The 19,682-nt window shown below is 39.4% G+C and overlaps 1 protein-coding gene across 9 annotated transcripts in view; it reads left to right on the plus strand.

The window, feature by feature from the left end:
- SLC44A5 (solute carrier family 44 member 5) overlaps positions 1-19,682 on the plus strand; it is a 418,500-nt gene that overhangs the window by 215,601 nt on the left and 183,217 nt on the right. For 5 of the 9 annotated variants that reach the window (XM_065520064.2, XM_074003606.1, XM_074003604.1 and 2 more), the window contains one exon: positions 19,638-19,676. The exons of 3 other annotated variants lie outside the window; for them this stretch is intronic. In XM_065520064.2, coding sequence (XP_065376136.1) covers positions 19,638-19,676 — 39 coding nt within the window. Of the gene's footprint in view, positions 1-14,154; positions 14,339-19,619; positions 19,677-19,682 lie in introns of those variants that run through there. One more of the 9 variants, XM_045368654.3, reaches the window with a different exon arrangement.

Here is a 19,682-nt window from a genome sequence, read left to right on the forward strand (position 1 = left end):
CACACATATGTTTATTGCAGCACTATTCACAATAGCAAAGACTTGGAACCAACCCAAATGTCCATCAATGGTAGACTGATTAAGAAAATGTGGCACATATATACCATGGAATACTATGCAGCCATAAAAAAGGATGCATTCATGTCCTTTGTATGGACATGGATAAAGCTGGAAACCATCATTCTGAGCAAACTATTGCAAGGACAGAAAACCAAACACTGCATGTTCTCATTCATAGGTGGGAATTGAACAATGAGAACAGTTGGACACAGGGAGGGGAACATCAGACACCGGAGCCTGTCATGGGGTGGGGGGAGGGAAGAGGGATAACATTAGGAGATATACGTAATGTAAATGATGAGTTAATGGGTTCAGCACACCAACATGGCACATGTATACATATGTAACAAACCTGCACGTTATGCACATGTACCCTAGAACTTAAAGTGTAATAATAATAATAATAAGAAGAAGAAGAATAAAATAGGTTTTCCTGTTACATTCTGTCATAGCATCCTGTAGATTTCATTTACAAGTACTGAACCTAATTACTCATTATGTTTTCTTTATATGCTTATTTTTAATTGTTCATCTGCCTGGTAGATGATAAGCTTCAGAATTGTATCTATTTTGTACATTCTTGTATTCCTAAGCTCTGGAAGATAGTAGACACTCAACAAATGTCTGTTGACTGGTTGTTGTGTAAACTAGATAATGGAGCACTGCATTGTTGCTTGCATACCATGCTCTGCATCATTACACAGTGCAGGGCACAGAATGCAAGCAAAAAGCATCATTATAAGAAAACATACAATTATAAGAAGATATCTAAATGTCACAGCTGCTTTATTTCTGTATTTTTAGTGCCACAAGAAGTTTGGTGTGAGGGGTAAAAGCCAAGGGCAATGTGGTTTCCTGAGTGTTTTTATGCTTGTGACTATTAGTTGCTATATTCTTTTAAAACACATAGCACAGAAGATCTTTCATTTTCCTACTTTAAAAATAATGGCTATTGCTTTTTAGTTGTTACAAAACATTCTGATTGCAGATTTTGAAAAATGCACAACAGTTTTCCACATGCCTCTTAGTCTCCTTTGTTAGTTCATAACCTTCCTCCCACCCTTTTCAGTATGGATTTAAGATTTTAGCCTTGGCTCTTTGGCTTTCTGCCCTTCTTGTTAGAACTCTTTCTTTAGCCATTATTACCCTTGCCCATAGATTGTCTTTTAAATGTATGTTTTTAATCCTGATGTTTCCTCTAGATTACAGACCCATGTATCCACCGTCAACATGACACATGACGCTTTCATCTGGAGGTCTCACCTATGTCTAGAAATAAATTAATCATCAGTCTTCCAAACTCATTCCATGACTTCCGTTTCTTATGCCAGTGGCTGGCACAGCCATTTGATTAGACATAGTTATTTAGTCCATAAGCATAAACATCATCATGAACTTCTCTTTCCCCTCCCCATAACTTTGGTTAAATTCTGTATTAATCTGTTTTCACACTGCTGATAAAGACATATCCAAGACTGAGTAATTTACAAAAGAAAGAAGTTTAATTGGACTTACAGTTCCATGTGGCTGTGGAAGCCTCATGATCATGGCAGAAGGCAAGGAGGAGCAAGGCACATCTTACCTGGATGGCAGCAGGCAAAGAGAGCTTGTGCAGAGAGACTCCCATTTTTAAAACCATCAGATCTCGTGAGTCCCATTTACTATTATGAAAACAGCACAGTAAAAACCTGCCCCCATGATTCTATTGTCTCCCACCAGGTTCCTCCCATAACACATGGGAATTATAGGAGCTACAAGATGAGATTGGGGTGGGGACACAGAGCCAAATCATATCATTTTAGCCCTTCCCAAATCTCATAGCTTCACATTTCAAAACCAATCATGCCCTTCTAATAGTTCCCCAAGGTCTCAACTCATTTCTGCATTAACTCAAAAGCCCCACAGTCCAAAGTCTCATCTGAGACAAGGCAAATCTCTTCTGCCTATGAGCCTGTAAAATCAAAAGCGAGTTAGTTACTTCCTAGATATAATGGGGGTACAGGCACTGTATAAATACAGCCATTCCAAATGGGAGAAATTGGCCAAAACAAAGGGACTACAGGCCCCATGCAAGTCCAAAATCCAACAGGGTAGTCAAATTTTAAAGCTCCAAAATGATCTCCTTTGACTCCTTGTCTCACATCCAGGTCATGCTAATGCAAGAGGTGGGCTCCCATGGTCTTAGGCAGCTCCGCCCCTGTTGCTTTTCAGGATACAGCCTTCTTCCTGGCTGCTTTCATGGGCTGGTGTTGAGTGTCTGCAGCTTTTTCAGGCACACAGTGCAAGCTGTTGGTGGATCTATCATTCTGGGATCTGGAGGATGGTGGCCCTCTTCTCACAGCTCCACTAGGTGGTGCCCCAGTAGGGACTCTGTGTGGGGGCTCCAATCCTACATTTCTCTTTCACACTGCTCTAGCAGAGGTTCTCCATGAGGGCCCTACCCCTGCAGCAAACTTCTGCCTGGGCATCCAGGCATTTCCATACATCTTTGAAATCTAGGTGGAGATTCCCAAGCCCCAGTTCTTGACTTCTGTGCACTGGCAGGCTCAACACCATGTGTATGCCTCAGAGGCTTGGGGCTTACATCCTCTGAAGCCACAGTCTGCACTCTACATTGGCCCCTTTCAGCCATGGCAAAAGCAGCTGGGACACAGAGCAACAAGTCCCTAGGCTGCACACAGCAGGGAGACCCTGGGCTTGGCCCATGAAACAACTTTTTCATACTAGCCCTCTGGGCCTGTGATAAGAGGGGCTGCTGTGAAGACATCTGACATGCTCTGGCAACTATTTTCCCATTGTCTTGGGGATTAACATTCAGCTCCTCGTTACTTATGCTAATTTCTGCAGCTGGTTTGGATTCTACTCAGAAAATGGAATTTTCTTTTCTATTGCATTGTCAGGCTGCAAATTTTCTGAACTTTTATGCTCTGCTTTCCTTATGAAACTGAATGCCTTTAACAGCACCCAAGTCACCTCTTGAATACTTTCCTGCTTATAAATTTCTTCTGCCAGATGCCCTAAATCATTACTCTCAAGTTCAAAGTTCCATAAATCTCTAGGCCAGGGACAAAATGCCACCAGTCTCTTTGCTAAAACATAGCAAGGGTCACCTTTACTCCAGTTCCCAACAAGTTCTTTATTTCCATCTGAGACCACTTCAGCCTGGATGTTGTTGTCCATATCACTATCAGCATTTTGGTCAGAGCCATTCAACAAATCTCTAAGAAGTTCCAAACTGTTCCACATTTTGCTGCTTCTTCTAAGCCCTCCAAACTGTTTCAGCCTCTGCCTGTTACCCAATTCCAAAGTTGCATTCACATTTTTGGGTATCTTTTCAGCAGTGTCCCACTCTACTGGTATCTGATAAAGATATACCTGAGACTGGGCAATTTACAAAAGACAGAGGTTTAATTGGACTTAACAGTTCCACATGGCTGGGGAAGCCTCACAATCATAGCAGAAGATAAGGAAGAGCAAGTCACATCCTACATGGATGGCAGTAGGCAAAGAGAATGTGTGCAGAGAAACTGCCATTTTTAAAACTATCAGATCTCATCAGTCCCATTCACTATCATGAGAACAGCATGGGAAAGACCTGTCCCCCTGATTCAATCATCTCCCACCAGGTCCCTCCCACAACATGTGGGAATTATGGGAGGTGCAAGGTGAGATTTGGGTGGGAACACAGAGCCAAACTGTATCAAATTATGTCACTTTTACCCATCAAACATCATTTGTGTTCATGTATTTCTCCCCATCTCTATTGGCATTTCCTTATCCAAGATATAATCATCTCTCACTTAGAATACTGCTCCACTCCCCTGACTGGTCTCTTTGCATCATCCTTATTTCCTTCCCATCATTCTCCACACTGCAGCCAGTCTAGTCTTTGAAAAAAATACATTTTTTTTCATGCTTAGAACTCTTCAGTGGCTTCCCACTGATGTCACAGTAAAGATAAAAATTCTAGCCTACAAGGCCCCACATAAAGTCTTCTTACTATTGTTCCTCCCTTTTCTATTCCACTCTCATTTTGGTTCTTTTTGTTCTTTTCAATTATGCTAGACTTTTATCAGATCCTTTAATATGCATACTTTCTCCTTCCTCGTAGGCTTCACATGTGCTGTTCCCTCTGCCTTGAACACTCATCCTTCTAACCTTTTGCCTATTTAACTCCTGCCTGTCTTTCCACACTTACTGCAAGCATTCCTTGACTCAAAAAGTCAAGTTTTCTTGCTTTACGCATTTATAGCACTTAAAGCCTCTTTTTAAATGACACCTCAACACAACTTTAATTCAACCATTTACTGTGTAAATAGTTGGTTATGTCCTTCTCTTAAGCTCCATGAGAGCAGAGCCTGTGTCTCTCTTATTTCTTACTAACTCTGGTGACTAGCACAGTGTTTTTAAGAATGTAGGTACTCTGTAAATATTTTTGGATTAAAAGAATCTTTGAAAGATTTGCTGGTACATCTCTGCCTTCACAAGAGGAATATATATATATATATATATATATATATATATATATATACATACACACACACACACACACACACACACGTGTGTGTGTGTATGTGGATATGTATGTATGTATATATGTCTATATATAAAGCTCAAGGTGTTATAACAATTCAAATTTGATCTTGACCAAGTCAATGGTCAGCAAGAATATGATTTAAGAAGGAGTAGTTGAGATCAAGGACAATTAGGTAAAACATGGACATTTTGAGCACAGGATGTTTTTGACAACTCTATGAGTTTAGGTTAAATGCAAGCAGGGTGAGAGAGTAATGACTCAAGATCTAGCTCTGGAAGAAAATAAACTGATAGAAAAATGGTGAAAAAATTAGGGTTCCCTTTTGATTACTGGGCTCCATTGTCCATATACAAAATGGGTAGTATTAGAGGTTGAACATAAGGAATACAGTAGGGAGAATGTAGCTTTCACTTCATGTGGACTGCCTGGGACTCTATCCCTAGCCATATGGTTGTTTGGCATAGAGGAACAGAGTATTCTCAGAATTATCAGTGATTTCTTAAAACTGTGCCATTGGACCTAGGTAACATTAGCCCGAAGACTTGGCTAGAGTGAGATTTGTGGATAACAGATCTATTGTGGGCTATTCTGTGGAGGTCAAGACATACAGAAAGTGTCTATAGTAGAGAAAAAGGAAGTTGTACAACCTGAAAATTGTATAATCCCGTTAGTCAGCAAATATGTATTGAGTACCTCATATGTGCAGAGTACTAGTGATTCAGTAAAATTCTAGACAGTCATAAATAAATATATGAGATCCCAGATAATAGAAAAACTGATATCAAATCTTGTAAATAATATAATACTGCAAATTTACAAATTAATTTTATTTATAACAAGGATACTAGCAAAAACTTTCTTATGCTGGCCCTGTGGTTGGCCCAAGAATTATAGATGTAGATGGTGATTTGTAAGAGAGGAAGAAGAAGACAGAATAGCAAACTCTAAAATATGCTTGTTTATGGATATGTTAAGTATTTGCATTATTAATATAGAAGGGTCCTTTATCTTTGAGGGATATATTCCAAGACTCCAAGTGGATGCCTGAAATCATAGCAAGTACCAAAACCTATATATACTCTATTTTTTCTATATACACCTATGATAAAGTTTAATTCATAAATCAGGCACAGTAAGAGATTAACAATAACTAATAATTAAATAGGACAATTATAATAACATAGCATAATAAAAATTATGTGAATATGGCCTCTCTTCCTCAAAATATCATATTGTACTATACTCACCCTTCTTCTTGTGATGATGTGAGATAATAAAATGGTTACATGATCACATAAAATGAGGCAAAGGATGTTGGTATTGTGATATAGCAGCAGGCTACTATTGACCTTCTGATAGTATGTCAGAGGGAAGATCATCTGCTTTGGGTGATCCTGGATCATTGAGCCATGGCAGTGTCAATGACTGGATGTCAGGAGCACATGATGATGATGACTAATGAATGGGTTGTGTAGATAGCATGGAGATGCTGGACAAAGGGATGATTCACGTTCTGGGCAGGAAAGAGCAGGGCAGCATGAGGTTACACGCTACTCAGAACAGCATACAATTTAAAACAGATGACTTGTTTATTTCTGAAATTTTCTATTTAATATTTTTTAAACTCAGCTGATGACACGTAACTGAAACTACAGAAAGCAAAACTGTGCATGAGAGAGGACTGCTATATGCATGTTGATACCAGAGAAGAAATTTTGGAAAGACACCTCCTGTTCATGGTCTGCCTGATGGAGTCCTCTGTTGTAGTTATAGGAAAGAAATTTTACTCCAAATGCAAATTTTATTTCATAAAGTGTAGCTGCTTGGTCTACTGTATTGAGAAGGATTCTGAGGTTGGATCTAGGCTCAATGCATAGAGTGATATGATTAAAATGTTTGAAATGGGCCCAGGATGTAGTTATGGAAGCACTTGGTCACGAATTGTTCCTCCTTGTTCTATGTTGTGATGGAACTTATCTCCCCTGACAAAATCATTGAAATGCATTCTTTTATTTATTCAACAACAACATTTATTTAATACTTAGATGTGCCCGGGACTGTGTAATACACTGGAGATACAAAGATTAAAAAAAGAAATAGTCCTTGCACTTAAAGACGATTAGAAATAACAATGTTATTATATTTCAGAAAATAATACTATGTCTCTGCATGAATGGTATTATGAAGTGCTGTATTTTCTTCCTGTTTTTTCCTCATCAAATTCTTCTAAGTAAAATCTGCTTGGTTTAATTAGATACTAAAGGTAGGCTGAAAACTGTCATTCTCAACTCATTTGGAGTTCAAGATGAAAGGTCTTACAAAATTTATAAATCACAGTGAATTGTCATTCAACAGAGAACATTGTTATCTATGGATATGGGCTACACTGAACTAACAGTTGTATTTTGGCACATATTTTAAACCTCCATGGCAAAACAACAACAACAAAATATCATTGTGCTATAACAGCTGTTAAGAATAAAGATGGAAAAATGATTCCAGAAAACAGAAGTTCTTTTAAAAGTGTATCTGTACATATAGAAAAATCTGTCTATATATATATATTTTCCTCTCCTTCTATTACCATTATCCCCAACCCCTGATCCAGGCATATTAGAGTTTATTTTTCATTGAGGATCATGGTTTTGTTCTCTCTGTACGTGGTGGTTTGGCTCTGTTATGGGTCGATGATTGTGAAACAAAGAATCCCTCAATTTCCCCTTTTGTGGCTATTTATTCCTTTCCCTATCTCCAATATATCAGATAGTTGGTACTTCATGCTCTTTCAATGTGCACACTATTTCTTCTCTTTATATACTATCTGGACTGAAGTATTGATATTGTTTTGCTTCTGACCTTTAGAGGGGGAAACATAATTATGCATTCTCCAAAGGCAGGTGAAAATATGTGAAGGTTACATAACCTTCAGATGTCTCTTGAAGGTTGGAGAATTGACTAGTACATTGACAACAGACAAATTTGATGAGAACAATAGACACCAGAGACTCTAAATGTGGTGGACTCACTGTTAAGCGTTCATTTATAAGTGAAGACATATGGTATTTTCTGCGTTAATTCACTTAGGATAATGGCCTTCAGCTGCATCCATGTTGCTGCAAAGGACGTGATTTCATTCTTTCTTATGGATGCGTAGTTGAATCAATCACCTTTTATTTTCATCCACCTATTTTATTTTCATATAGCACCATCTTTCAGAGTTTCTCTGGTCTGTAAGGAAAGGCATTAACATTCACCAAGTACCTTTTAAGTGACAGCACGTATGTAGTGAACATTATTTTTATTATTATACTTTAAGTTCTGGGATATATGTGCAAAACGTGCAGGTTTGTTACATAGGTATACATATGCCATGGTGGTTTGCTGCACCTATCAACCCTTCATCTATATTAGGTATTTCTCCTAATACTATCCCTCCCGTAGCCCCCCAGTCCCTGACAGGCCCCAGTGTGTGATGTTCCCCTCCCTGTGTCCATGTGTTCTCATGGTTCAACTCCCACTTATGAGTGAGAACATGTGGTGTTTGGTTTTCTGTTCCTGTGTTAGTTTGCTGAGAATGATGGTTCCCAGCTTCATCCATGTCCCTGCAAAAGACATGAACTCATCCTTTTTTGTGACTGCATAGTATTCCGTGGTATATATGTGCCACATTTTCTTTAGTCTATCATTGATGGGCATTTGGTTGGTTCCAAGTCTTTGCTGTTGTGAATAGTGCTGCAATAAACATATGTATGCATGTGTCTTTATAGTAGAATGATTTATAATCCTTTGGGTATATACCCAGTAATGGAATTGCCAGGTCAAATGTTATTTCTAGTCCTAGATCATTGAGGAATCGCCACACTGTCTTCCACAATGGTTGAACTAATTTACACTCCCACCAACCGTGAAAAAACATTCCTATTTCTCCTTATCCTCTCCAGCATCTGTTGTTTCCTGACTTTTTAATGATCGCCATTCTAACTGGTGTGAAATGGTATCTCATTGTGGTTTTAATTTGTATTTCTCTAATGACCAGTGATGATGAGCTTTTTTTCATATGTTTGCAGGCTGCATAAATGTCTTCCTTTGAGAAGTATCTGTTCATGTCCTTCACTCACTTTTTGATGTGGTTATTTGTTGTTTTTTTTATTTAAGTTGTAAATTTATTTAAGTTCTTTGTAGATTCTGGATATTAGCCCTTTGTCAGACGGATAGATTGCAAAAATTTTCTCCCATTCGGTAGGTTGCATGTTCACTCTGATGATAGTTTCTTTTGCTGGGCAGAAACTCTTTAGTTTAATTAGATCCCATTTGTCAATTTTGGCTTTTGTTGGCATTAATTTTGGTGTTTTAGTCATGAAGCCTTTACCCATGCCTATGTCCTGAATGGTATTGCCTAGGTCTTCGTCTAGGATTTTTATGGTCTTAGGTATTATGTTTAAGACTTTAATCCATCTTGAGTTAATGTTTGTATAAGGAGGGAGTCAAATTTCACTTTTCTGCATATGGCTAGCCAGTTTTCTCAACACAATTTATTAAATAAGGAATCCTTTCCCCATTTCTTGTTTTTGTCAGGTTTGTCAAAGATCAGATGGTTGTAGATGTGTGTCATTATTTCTGAGAACTCCGTTCTGTTCCATTGGTCTATATCTCTGTTTTAGTACCAGTACCATGCTGTTTCAGTTATTGTAGCCTTGTAGCATAGTTTGAAGTCAGGTAGCATGATGCCTCTAGCTTTGTTCTTTTTGCTTAGGATTGTCTTGGCTCTATGGGCTCTTTTTTGGTTCCATATGAAATTTAAGTTAGTTTTTCCTAATTCTGTGAAGAAAGTCAGTGGTAGCTTGATGGGGATGACATTGAATTTATAAATTACTTTGGGCAGTATGGCCATTTTCATGATATTGATTCTTCCTATCCATGAGCATGGAATGTTTTTCCATTTGTTTGTGTCCTCTATTATTTCCTTGAGCAGTGGTTTGTAGTTCTCTTTGAAGAGGTCCTTCACATCCTTTGTAAGTTGGATTCCTAATTATTTTATTCTCTTAGCAACAATTGTGAATTGGAGTTCACTCACGATTGGGCTTTCTGTTTGTCTATTATTGGTGTATTGGAATGCTTGTGATTTTTGCACATTGATTTTGTATCCTGAGATTTTGCTGAAGTTGCTTATCAGCTGAAGGAGATTTTGGGCTGAGGCGATAGGGTTTTCTAAATATACAATCATGTCATCTGCAAACAGGGACAATTTGACTTCTTCTCTTCCTATTTGAATACCCTTTATTTCTTTCTCTTACCTGATTGCCCTGGCCAGAACTTCCAACACTATGTTGAATAGGAGAGAGGGCATCCTTGTCTTGTGCCGGTTTTCAAAGGGAATGCTTCCAGCTTTTGCCCATTCAATATGATATTGCCTGTGAGTTTTCATAAATAGCTCTTATTTTGAGATATGTTCCATCAATACCTAGTTTATTGAGAGTTTTTAGCATGAAGGGCTGTTGAATTTTGTTGAAAGCCTTTTCTGCATCTATTGAGATAATCATGTGGTTTTTGTCTTTGGTTCTATTTATGTGATGGATTATGTTTATTGATTTGCATATGTTGAACCAGCCTTGCATCCCAGGGATAAAGCTGACTTGATCATGCTGGATAAGCTTTTTGATGTGCTGCTGGATTCGGTTTGCCAGTATTTTATTGAGGATTTTCATATCCATGCTCATCAGGGATACGGGCCTCAAATTTTCATTTTTTGTTGTGTCACTGCCAGGTTTTGGTATCAGGATGATGCTGGTCTCATAAAATAAGTTATAGAGGATTCCTCTATTTCTATCATTTGGAATAGTTTCAGAAGGAATGGTACCAGCTCCTCTTTGTACCTCTGGTAGAATTTGGCTGTGAATCTATCTGGTATTGGGCTTTTTTTGGTCAGTAGGCTATTAATTATTGCCTCAACTTAAGAACTTGTTATTGGTCTATACAGGGACTTAACTTCTTCCTGGTTTAGTCTTGGGAGGGTGTATATGTTCAGGAATTTTTCCATTTCTTCTAGATTTTCTAGTTTATTTGTGTGAAGGTGTTTACAGTATTCTCTAATGATAGTTTGTATTTCTGTGGAATTGGTGGTGATATCCCCTCTATCATTTTTTATTGCATCTATTTAATTATTCTTTCTTTTTTTCTTTATTAGTCTAGCTAGTAGTCTATCTATTTTGCTGATCTTTTCAAAAAAGCAGCTCCTGGAGGCACTGATTTTTTAAACTTTTTTTTTTTTTTTTTGTCTCTGTCGCCTTCAGTTCTGCTCTGATCTTAGTTATTTCTTGCCTTCTGCTAGCTTTTGAATTTGTTTGCCCTTGCTTCTCTAGTTCTTTTAATGGTGATGTTAGGATGTTGATTTTAGATCTTTCCTGCTTTCTCCTGTGGGCATTTGGTGCAATAATTTCCCTCTAAACACAGCTTTAGCTGTGTGCCACAGATTTTGGTACATTTTGTCTTTGTTCTCATTGGTTTCAAAAAACTTTATTATTTCTGCCTTAATTTTGCTATTTACCCAGTAGTCATTCAGGATCAAGTTGTTCAGTTTTCATGTAGTTGTGTGGTTTTGAGTGAGTTTCTTAATCCTGAGTTCTATTTTGATTGCACTGTGGTCTGAGAGACTGTTTGTTATGATTTCCATTCTTTTGCGTTTGCTGAGGAGTGATTTACTTCCAATTATGTGGTCAATTTAGAATAAGTGCAATGTAGTGCTTAGAAGAATGTATATTCTGTTGATTTTAGGTGGAGAGTTCTGCAGACGTCTTTTAGGTCCATTTGGTGCAGAGCTGAGTTCAAGTCCTGAATATCATTGTTAATTTTCTGTCTTGTTGACCTGTTTAATATTGACAGTGGGCTGTTAAAGTCTCCCACTATTATTTTGTGGGGGTCTAAGTCTCTTTGTAAGTCTCTAAGAGCTTGCTGTATGAATCTGGGTGCTCATGTATTGAGTGCATATGTATTTAGGATAGTTAGCTCTTCTTGTTGCATTGATCCCTTTACCAGTATGTAATGCCCGTCTTTGTCTCTTTTATTCTTTGTTGATTGAAAGTCTGTTTTATCAGAGACTAGGATTGCAACCCTTGCTTCTTTTTGCTTTCCATTTGCTTGGTAAATCTTCCTCCATCCCTTTATTTTGAGCCTATGTGTGCCTTTGCATGTGAGATGGTTCTCCTGAATACAGCACACTGATGGGTCTTGACTCTTTATCCAATTTGCCAGCCTGTGTCTTTAAATTGGGTCATTTAACCCACTTACATTTGGTTAATACTGTTATGTGTGAATTTGATGCTGTCATTTTGATGCTAGCTGGTTATTTTGCCCGTTAGTTGATACAGTTTCTTCATAGTGTCAGTGGTCTTTACAATTTGGTATGTTTTTGCAGTGGCTGGTACTGGTTTTTCCTTTCCATATTTAGTGCTTCCTTCAGGAGCTCTTGTAAGGCAGTCCTGGTGGTGACAAAATTTCTCAGCATTTGCTTGTCTGTATAGGATTTTATTTCTCCTTTTCTTATGAAGCTTTGTTTGGCTGGATATGAAATTCTGGGTTGAAAATTCTTTAAGAACATTGAATATTGGCTCCCACTCTCTTCTTGCTGTAGGGTTTCTGCAGAGAGATCTGCTGTTAGTCTGCTGGGCTTCCCTTTGTGGTAACCCGACCTTTTGCTCTGGCTGCCCTTAACATTTTTTCCTTCATTTTAACCTTGGTGAATCTGACGATTATGTGTCTTTGGGTTGCTGTCCTCAAGGAGTATCTTTGTGGTGTTCTCTGTATTTCCTGAATTTGAATGTTGACCTTTCTTGCTAGGTTGGGGATGTTCTCCTGGACAATATCCTGAAAAGTATTTTCCAGCTTGGTTCCATTCTCCCGATCACCTTCAGATACATCAATCAAGCATAGGTTTGGTCTTTTCACATAGTCCCATATTTCTTGGAGACTTTGTTCATTCCTTTTCATTCTTTTTTCTCTAATCTTGTCTTCATGCTTTATTTCATTAAGTTGATATTCAATCTCTGATATCCTTTCTTCTGCTTGATCAATTCACCTATTGATACTTGTGTATGCTTCATGAAGTTCTCGTGCTGTGTTTTTTAGCTCCGTCATGTAATTTATATTCTTCTCTAAACTTGTTATTCTATTTAGCAATTCCTCTTACTTTATTGCAAGATTCTTAGTTCCCTTGCATTGGGTTAGAACATGCTGCTTTAGCTCGGAGGAGTTTGTTATTACTCACCTTCTGAAGCCTACTTCTGTCAATTTGTTAAACTCATTCTCTCTTCAGTTTTGTTCCCTTGTTGGTGAGGAGTTATGATCCTGTGGAGCAGAAGAGGCGTTGTGGCATTTGTAATTTTCAGCCTTTCTGTACTGTTTTTTTCTCATCTTTGTGGATTTATGTATCTTTGGTCTTTGATGTTGGCAGCCTTCGGATGGGTTTTTGTGTGGGCATCCTTTTGGATGATGTTAATTCTATTCTTTTCTGTTTGTTAGTTTTCCTTCTAACAGTCAAGACCCTCTGCTGCAGGTCTGCTGGAGTTTGCTGGAGGTCCACTCCAGACCCTGTGTGCCTGGGTATCACCAGCAGAGGCTGCAGAACAGCAAAGATTGCTGCCTGTTTCTTCCTCTGGAAGCATCGTCCCAGAGGGGCACCCACCAGATGCCAGCCGGAACTCTTCTCTATTAGGTGTCTGTCGACCCCTGCTGGGAGATATCTCCCAGTCAGGAGACACGGGGGTCGGGGGCTCACTTGAGCAGGCAGTCTGTCCCTTAGCAGAGATTGAGTGCTGTGCTGGGAGATTTGCTGCTCTCTTCAGAGCCAGCAGGCAGGAACGTTTAAGTCTGTTGAAGCTTCGCCCGCAGCTGCCTCTTCTCCCGGGTGCTCTGTCCCAGGGAGATGGGCATTTTATCTCTCAGCCCCTGACTGGGGCTGCTGCCTTTCTTTCAGAGATGCTCTGCCCAGAGAGTTGGAATCTAGAGAGGCAGTCTGGCTACAGTGGCTTTGCAGTGCTGTGGTGGGCTCCGCCCTGTTCAAACTTCTCCATAGCTTTGTTTACACTGTAAGGGGAAAACCGCCTTCTGAACCCTCAGTAATGATGGACGTCCTTCCCTCCATCAAGCTCGAGTGTCCCAGGTTGATATCAGACTGCTGTGCTGTCAGCGAGAATTTCAAGCTAGTGGATCTTAGTTTGCTGGGCTCTATGTGTGTGGGATCCACTGAGCTAGACAACTTGGCTCCCTGGCTTTAGCCCCCTTTCCAGGGGAGTGAATGGTTCTGTCCTACTGGCATTCCAGGTGCCACTGGGGTGTGAAAAAAACTCCTGCAAGTAAGCTGGGTGTCTGCCAACCTAGTTTTCTGCTTGAAACCCAGGGCCCTGGTGGTGTAGGCACCTGAGGGAATCTCCTAATCCGTGGGTTGTGAAGACCACGGGAAAAGTGTACTATTTGGGCTAGAATGCACCATTCCTCATGGCACAGTCCCTCATGGCTTCTCTCCGGTAGGGGATGGAGTTCCCCAACCTCTTGTGCTTCCTGGGTGAGGTGACGCCCCACCCTGTGTCAGCTCATCCTCTGTGGGCTACACCCACTGTCTAACCAGTCTCATTGAGATGAACAGGGTACCTCAGTTTGAAATGCAGAAATCACCTGCCTTCTGCGTTGATCTTGCTGGGAGCCACAGAGCAGAGCTGTTTCTGTTGGGCCATCTTGCCAGCCACCTCTTGTGGTGAACATTTCAAATGTCATCTATTTCTTAAAACAACCCTGTGAAAAAGCTCCATCCCATTTTACAGAGGAGGAGACAAACTCAGGATCCTTCTTTGCCCCAAAACCATAGTGAGTGAGAGGCAATATTGGGCCAGCCCTCTTGGACTCCCCTGTGACTGTACAGAAAACAGAACATTATCTCATCTGCCAAAATGTATTTTTTTCAGGCTATGAGTTTTCGAACCTCATACATTTCAAAACACACACACACTATTTCTAACTACCAAAATGTTGTGTTCAACTTCCTCTCCCATGTAACCATTCTATAGCTTTATGATTTGTAGATTTTGGTCATCTTAACTATCAACTTTCTTCTCTCTTGGTGAGGTGCTTCATGTGTGGGTCACACTTTTTAGCCCTTTCTCGGATGCCCTTTTCTGGGCTGTCTCTAACTCCACTACATTTTGCTTGCAATTTTGTCTGCTAGAATTGTAAAACAGATTACTGATGCAAAGGATAATGAGTTTTGTTTTGTTTCTAGTGGCCAACCATGATGCCCAGAATACTGTTATTTTTTGGACTCAGCAGCAAGTTTTTTTTTTTTGAGAACACAGAAGGTTACAGGTGATACTCAGCAACCTCAGATCCATCTCAAACCTCAGTGCTACAGTATATATGTTTACAAGGGCATCTAGGTGGGGAGCAGCTGGGGTCTTCTATATGACAGTCAAATGTGTTTATTCTCCTTCCCATCCCACTTCTCTAGCCCCAGCTCATACCACAGCCCCTTACCTAGTGTCCTCCAGCCACATGTTGGCCTTGTTTCAGTTCCTCATAGCTGTCAAGCTCCTTACCATCATAGGATCTCTGCCCATGCTTGCCCTTTGCTGAGGCTGCCAACCATCATACAAACTCTTACTCATTCTTTAAATTCCAGATTAACTGTTGTCTTCACACCTTGTATTTATTCTTCATAGCACCTATCATGTCATATTTGCAAGCAAATAATGATTGGTATGCTGATTTGTCTAAGATCCATCATCCTGATGCATTATGAAAAACTCCATGAGGACAGAGATTCTCTTGTTCACCTATGTAGTTCCAGTGCCCAGCATAGTATTTGATATCCAGTTAGAGGTCAGTGAATGTTTGCTAAGTGAGTGAATAAATTAAAGGAAGGAAATAATAAGCTTCTGGACATGGTTGTCCTCTTACCCTGGTTCCATTTCTTGCCCTAAGTAGTGAGTTTATAACCAGCCTCTTTCTCAAATGATGCAGACTTGGCATCAGCTCTGTCTTGGGCTTCCAGGCTTTAGGGCTCTATAGCAAAAGCCAGTGAGTAGAATGAGGATGGAAGCCAGGACAGAGTAGGAAATGAAGCCAGCTTCAGAGGCTCACCTTATGAGAGCAGTTGTCTTGTCCATTGCAGTATAATAGGCATGCCAAGATGAGGCGTAGTTTGGACAGACAACAGCGATCAAAAAGAATCCAATTTGGCAGGCAAGGCACAGCACTGGCAGTCCTTGCCATGAGAAGATGCTGGAAATTCAGATAAATGGCAGCATCATGGCTCTGAGCCTTCTCTCTACTCACAGACATAGTCAAGTCAGAGAGTTGGAGTTCTAAGAGTGGGATTCAGTCTTTGGGGTTGGCAGAAGCGAGGTAGGACCTCAGGCCAAAGCCAAGCAGGTGGGCTCAGGAAAGGGGAATGGAGCCCTGGGCAAAGCAACTAAAGCAGAAGCCCAGACTTTCACATTGATGAGCCTAACACAGGGGGTGAGGGAAAGCTGCTGACAGTGACAGGAATGCTAGAGCAACTCAAATGTTAAATGAGCGCAGGGACTCATCCCTGACGCCTGAAGCTCAATGAACGAATAGAAGTAAAGGTCATACTTAAAAATGCGTAACCTTCGGGTTTAATTCCTGAAGATTCTACCTACATCAGTTATGTATTCTGAGTACCAAAAATTAGACTCTGTGAGAAGGACCCATGCACTTCCATTTCAAAATAATTATTTTTAATTAAATAATTTTTATTACTCTAAGAGCAGGTTTTATAAAATTACAGATCCAGGGGTACATGTGCAGGTTTGTTATGTGAGTATATTGCATAATGCTGGGGTTTGGACTTTTATGGAACCCATCACCCAAATATAGTGAACAAAGTACCTAGTATGTTGTTTTTCAACTCTTGTATCCCCATCCTTTCCTCAATTATTTTACAATAATGAGATTTTGCTTTTACATGCTTTTTGCTACCTGCTTTTTTTCTGTTAAGAATTTCCATCTTTCCAGTACAACAAATGTTAAATTTAGCTAATATTCATTCCATATTCAGATTGCCCTAATTGTCCCCCAACACTGTATTTACCACATTCTGTCCAAATCAGGGTCTAATCCAAGGCCAGACCTGGCATCTGGTGGCTATGTCCCTGAAGTCTCTTCTGATTAGCACACTCCCTTTGCCTCTGACACTGACCTATTGCCCTGGAGAATCTCTCACTTTCTGGATTTGTTTAGTTCCTTTCCAGTGATTTCATTTAGGTTTTTTACCTTCTTTATTTCCTATGTGTAGGTTAGATCAAATCTAAATCATTGGTGGTGGCTCCTGTTGGACATTTTGAGGCAGAATCCATACTAGCTAGGTATGCTGTACAAACTCTATTGCTTCACATCAGGAGAAACAACATCTGGTTGACCCATCGTTAGTGATGCTGTGCTTGATTATGGGTCTAGGGTCTTGCTTCTTTTTAATAAGGTCTCTAGATGACACAACAGGAGCATAACTCACATCAATGAGTTCCACTCATTGCTACCCCCTCCTCTACCTCTATCTCCTACCAGTTCTCATTCCCCTGAACAGACCTTTCAAGCAAGAAAGACAAAAGGGAATAAAGTGTGGTAAAAGGCCCAGCAATAAAACTGGAAAGTATGACTCTTTTGGCTCCTAGTCTGAAACTTCATTCTGAATTTACCATACTGGATATAAGCAGGTAGGGTGCATGTCCAAGAACTTCTCTCACACTAGATTCCAGTCTTCCCAGCTGTTGCCAAGGTCAAAATAGAATGGCTTTGGTATCTTATGCAGACACCAGAAGGCAGCCTACATAAGATACGAATGTTCTCCTAAACAACTTTTGAAAAAGACATAAGCTGATACAGAAACAGGCTCAACCATCTTGTAAACTGATCACGTCAAAATATGAACTTTTTTTTTTTGATTCATTATGCAAAATTGAGAAAGAGGAGTCAAAACTATACTGTATTGAATTTAGCCTGGGAGATGGAGACCATCTAGATCCTGCTTTCTTTCTTTGCTTTGTTTGTTCCTTAACCAATGACAAGGTATAACGTTGGTCAAATATTTTCACCATCCTAGTTTCAGTTTTCTCATCTGTAAAATGGGGTATATGACACAGTATATGGTTGTCAAGAGGATTTAACTACATCTGTGAAGCACCTACATTATAGTAACTACCAGTTCCCTTCTCCTCTCATCAGCAGGGACTGAGATTACTGACATGCATCCTGCCATACCCAACACTGATTCCAAGTGGGACTGGGTCTGCAGGTGGAATTTACTAGTTTATATAGCTGAGGGGGCTGGAGAAAATTGGAATAGAGGGCTGGAGGCAGAGGCTGACCACTGTTATTATATAAGCTAAAATGTGATTAGAAGTGTATGATACAAAAAGCTATGACATGTAACCATTTAAGATAACCATGAACCTAGAATTTTGTTGTTTTTTAAAAATGTATTTGGGACATTAAAGGCAAAGTCAGTCAGTTAGGGCCCAGGAACAGGAAAAAGGTAGTCTGTATTAGATCTTGACATTTTATTTATTTTATTCTACCTCTCAGGCGCCAATCCTTGCACGTACATACTATTTTAATAAAATCAGCAATAGATGGCCATTTTATGATATTTTGGGCACTTCATTTAGCTTTTTAAATGGTAAGTCTGAAACCTGTATGTCCCTAATAATGCTTACCATCCTAATGAATGTGGGTCAGCATTGCTAGTTTCAAAGGTGTGTTTGTAGTGGTGGGCAATATCCTGAAAACGTTATGAGTAATCTATTTTTCTCATACATTTGATATTACTGGAGGCTAGTAGTTATATTGATTACAAATGGACTCTGGGGCACACAGACCTAAGTGTGAATTCCAGGTTCCCCACTTACTAGCAGTGTGACTTTAAACAAAGACTAGACCCAAAAGTTCACGTTGCCTCTGGGAACCTCGGATTCTCATTTTTAGAAGTGAACTGATTATTGTAACTACTGCAAGACTGGTTTTGAATATTAAATGAGACAACATAAATGAAACATGGCACCTGGTGCATAGTAAGTGTTCAAAAGTTAGTTGCTATTTTAATTATCGTTATTATTATTTTTCCCAAGGGAACACAATTTACAAATGTTCGCTTTCCCTGGAATCTTTACCCCAACTCTGACTCTCAATGATTTGCTACTGTTAGTCCGATTGATGAAAAATCAGTGGGGAGACCAAGCATTGTAATTTCTGCCCATGAAGTCTATAGAGGGAATTCTATTCAATAGCTCTAATTAATGAGTTGGCAAGTCTGATAAAGCACCAGAGAATGGGGTGTTCGTAGAAAGCATTAGTGTTTTTGTTTAACATATGTGACACTTGAAGCATTAGGATGCTGTTATTGTTCATTATGGCACGTGCCACCTCCCCATTCCCCAAAATTACCATAATTTGTACCTTCCAAATTGAATAGAGTCATTCATAGTTATCACATGGGAGTTTCTGTTAAAGCTGAAGGCCACACGTAGTGTGATTAAAGTGGGACCGCTGAATTCAAAATATATCTCTTTTCCCTAGTCTACACTGGCTATTCTGCATGTAATAAAAGGTATTTAGTGCATATTAAGTTTTTCACAACTAATGTGTCTTCTAAAGTTTAAAGCAGGAACAGAAAATGAGAGTAAACAAAATGCCTCATTTCTTGGTAATGAATTTTTCAAGTCTCTACATATCACCTACATTGTACAAATCATAGATGCAAATGGAAGAATTAACAGCTTTATTTCATAATCCCCACACCTCTTACCTCCAGCACCTTCATGAAGTATTTTTTTTGGTAACTTCTTAAGAATAAATGCTTATTATTGGTGGCTTTGTGTATAAATAATTAGTTCAACCAGTCCAACTGCCTTATGTTATTCTGTGTATTAGTCTAAAAACTAAGATTTTTTTTAGGATAGGGAGAGATGTGTATAGAGCCTCAGAGTCATCAACCCCTACAAATATATATATATATTTTGCCTTTTGTGCTTTTTCCTAGAAAAACCAGCAGATACTGCCTCTGAGGAAGAGGACTTTGGTAAGT

This window comes from Macaca fascicularis, chromosome 1 (genome assembly GCF_037993035.2).
Source record: "Macaca fascicularis isolate 582-1 chromosome 1, T2T-MFA8v1.1".
Classification (NCBI taxonomy): domain Eukaryota; kingdom Metazoa; phylum Chordata; class Mammalia; order Primates; family Cercopithecidae; genus Macaca; species Macaca fascicularis.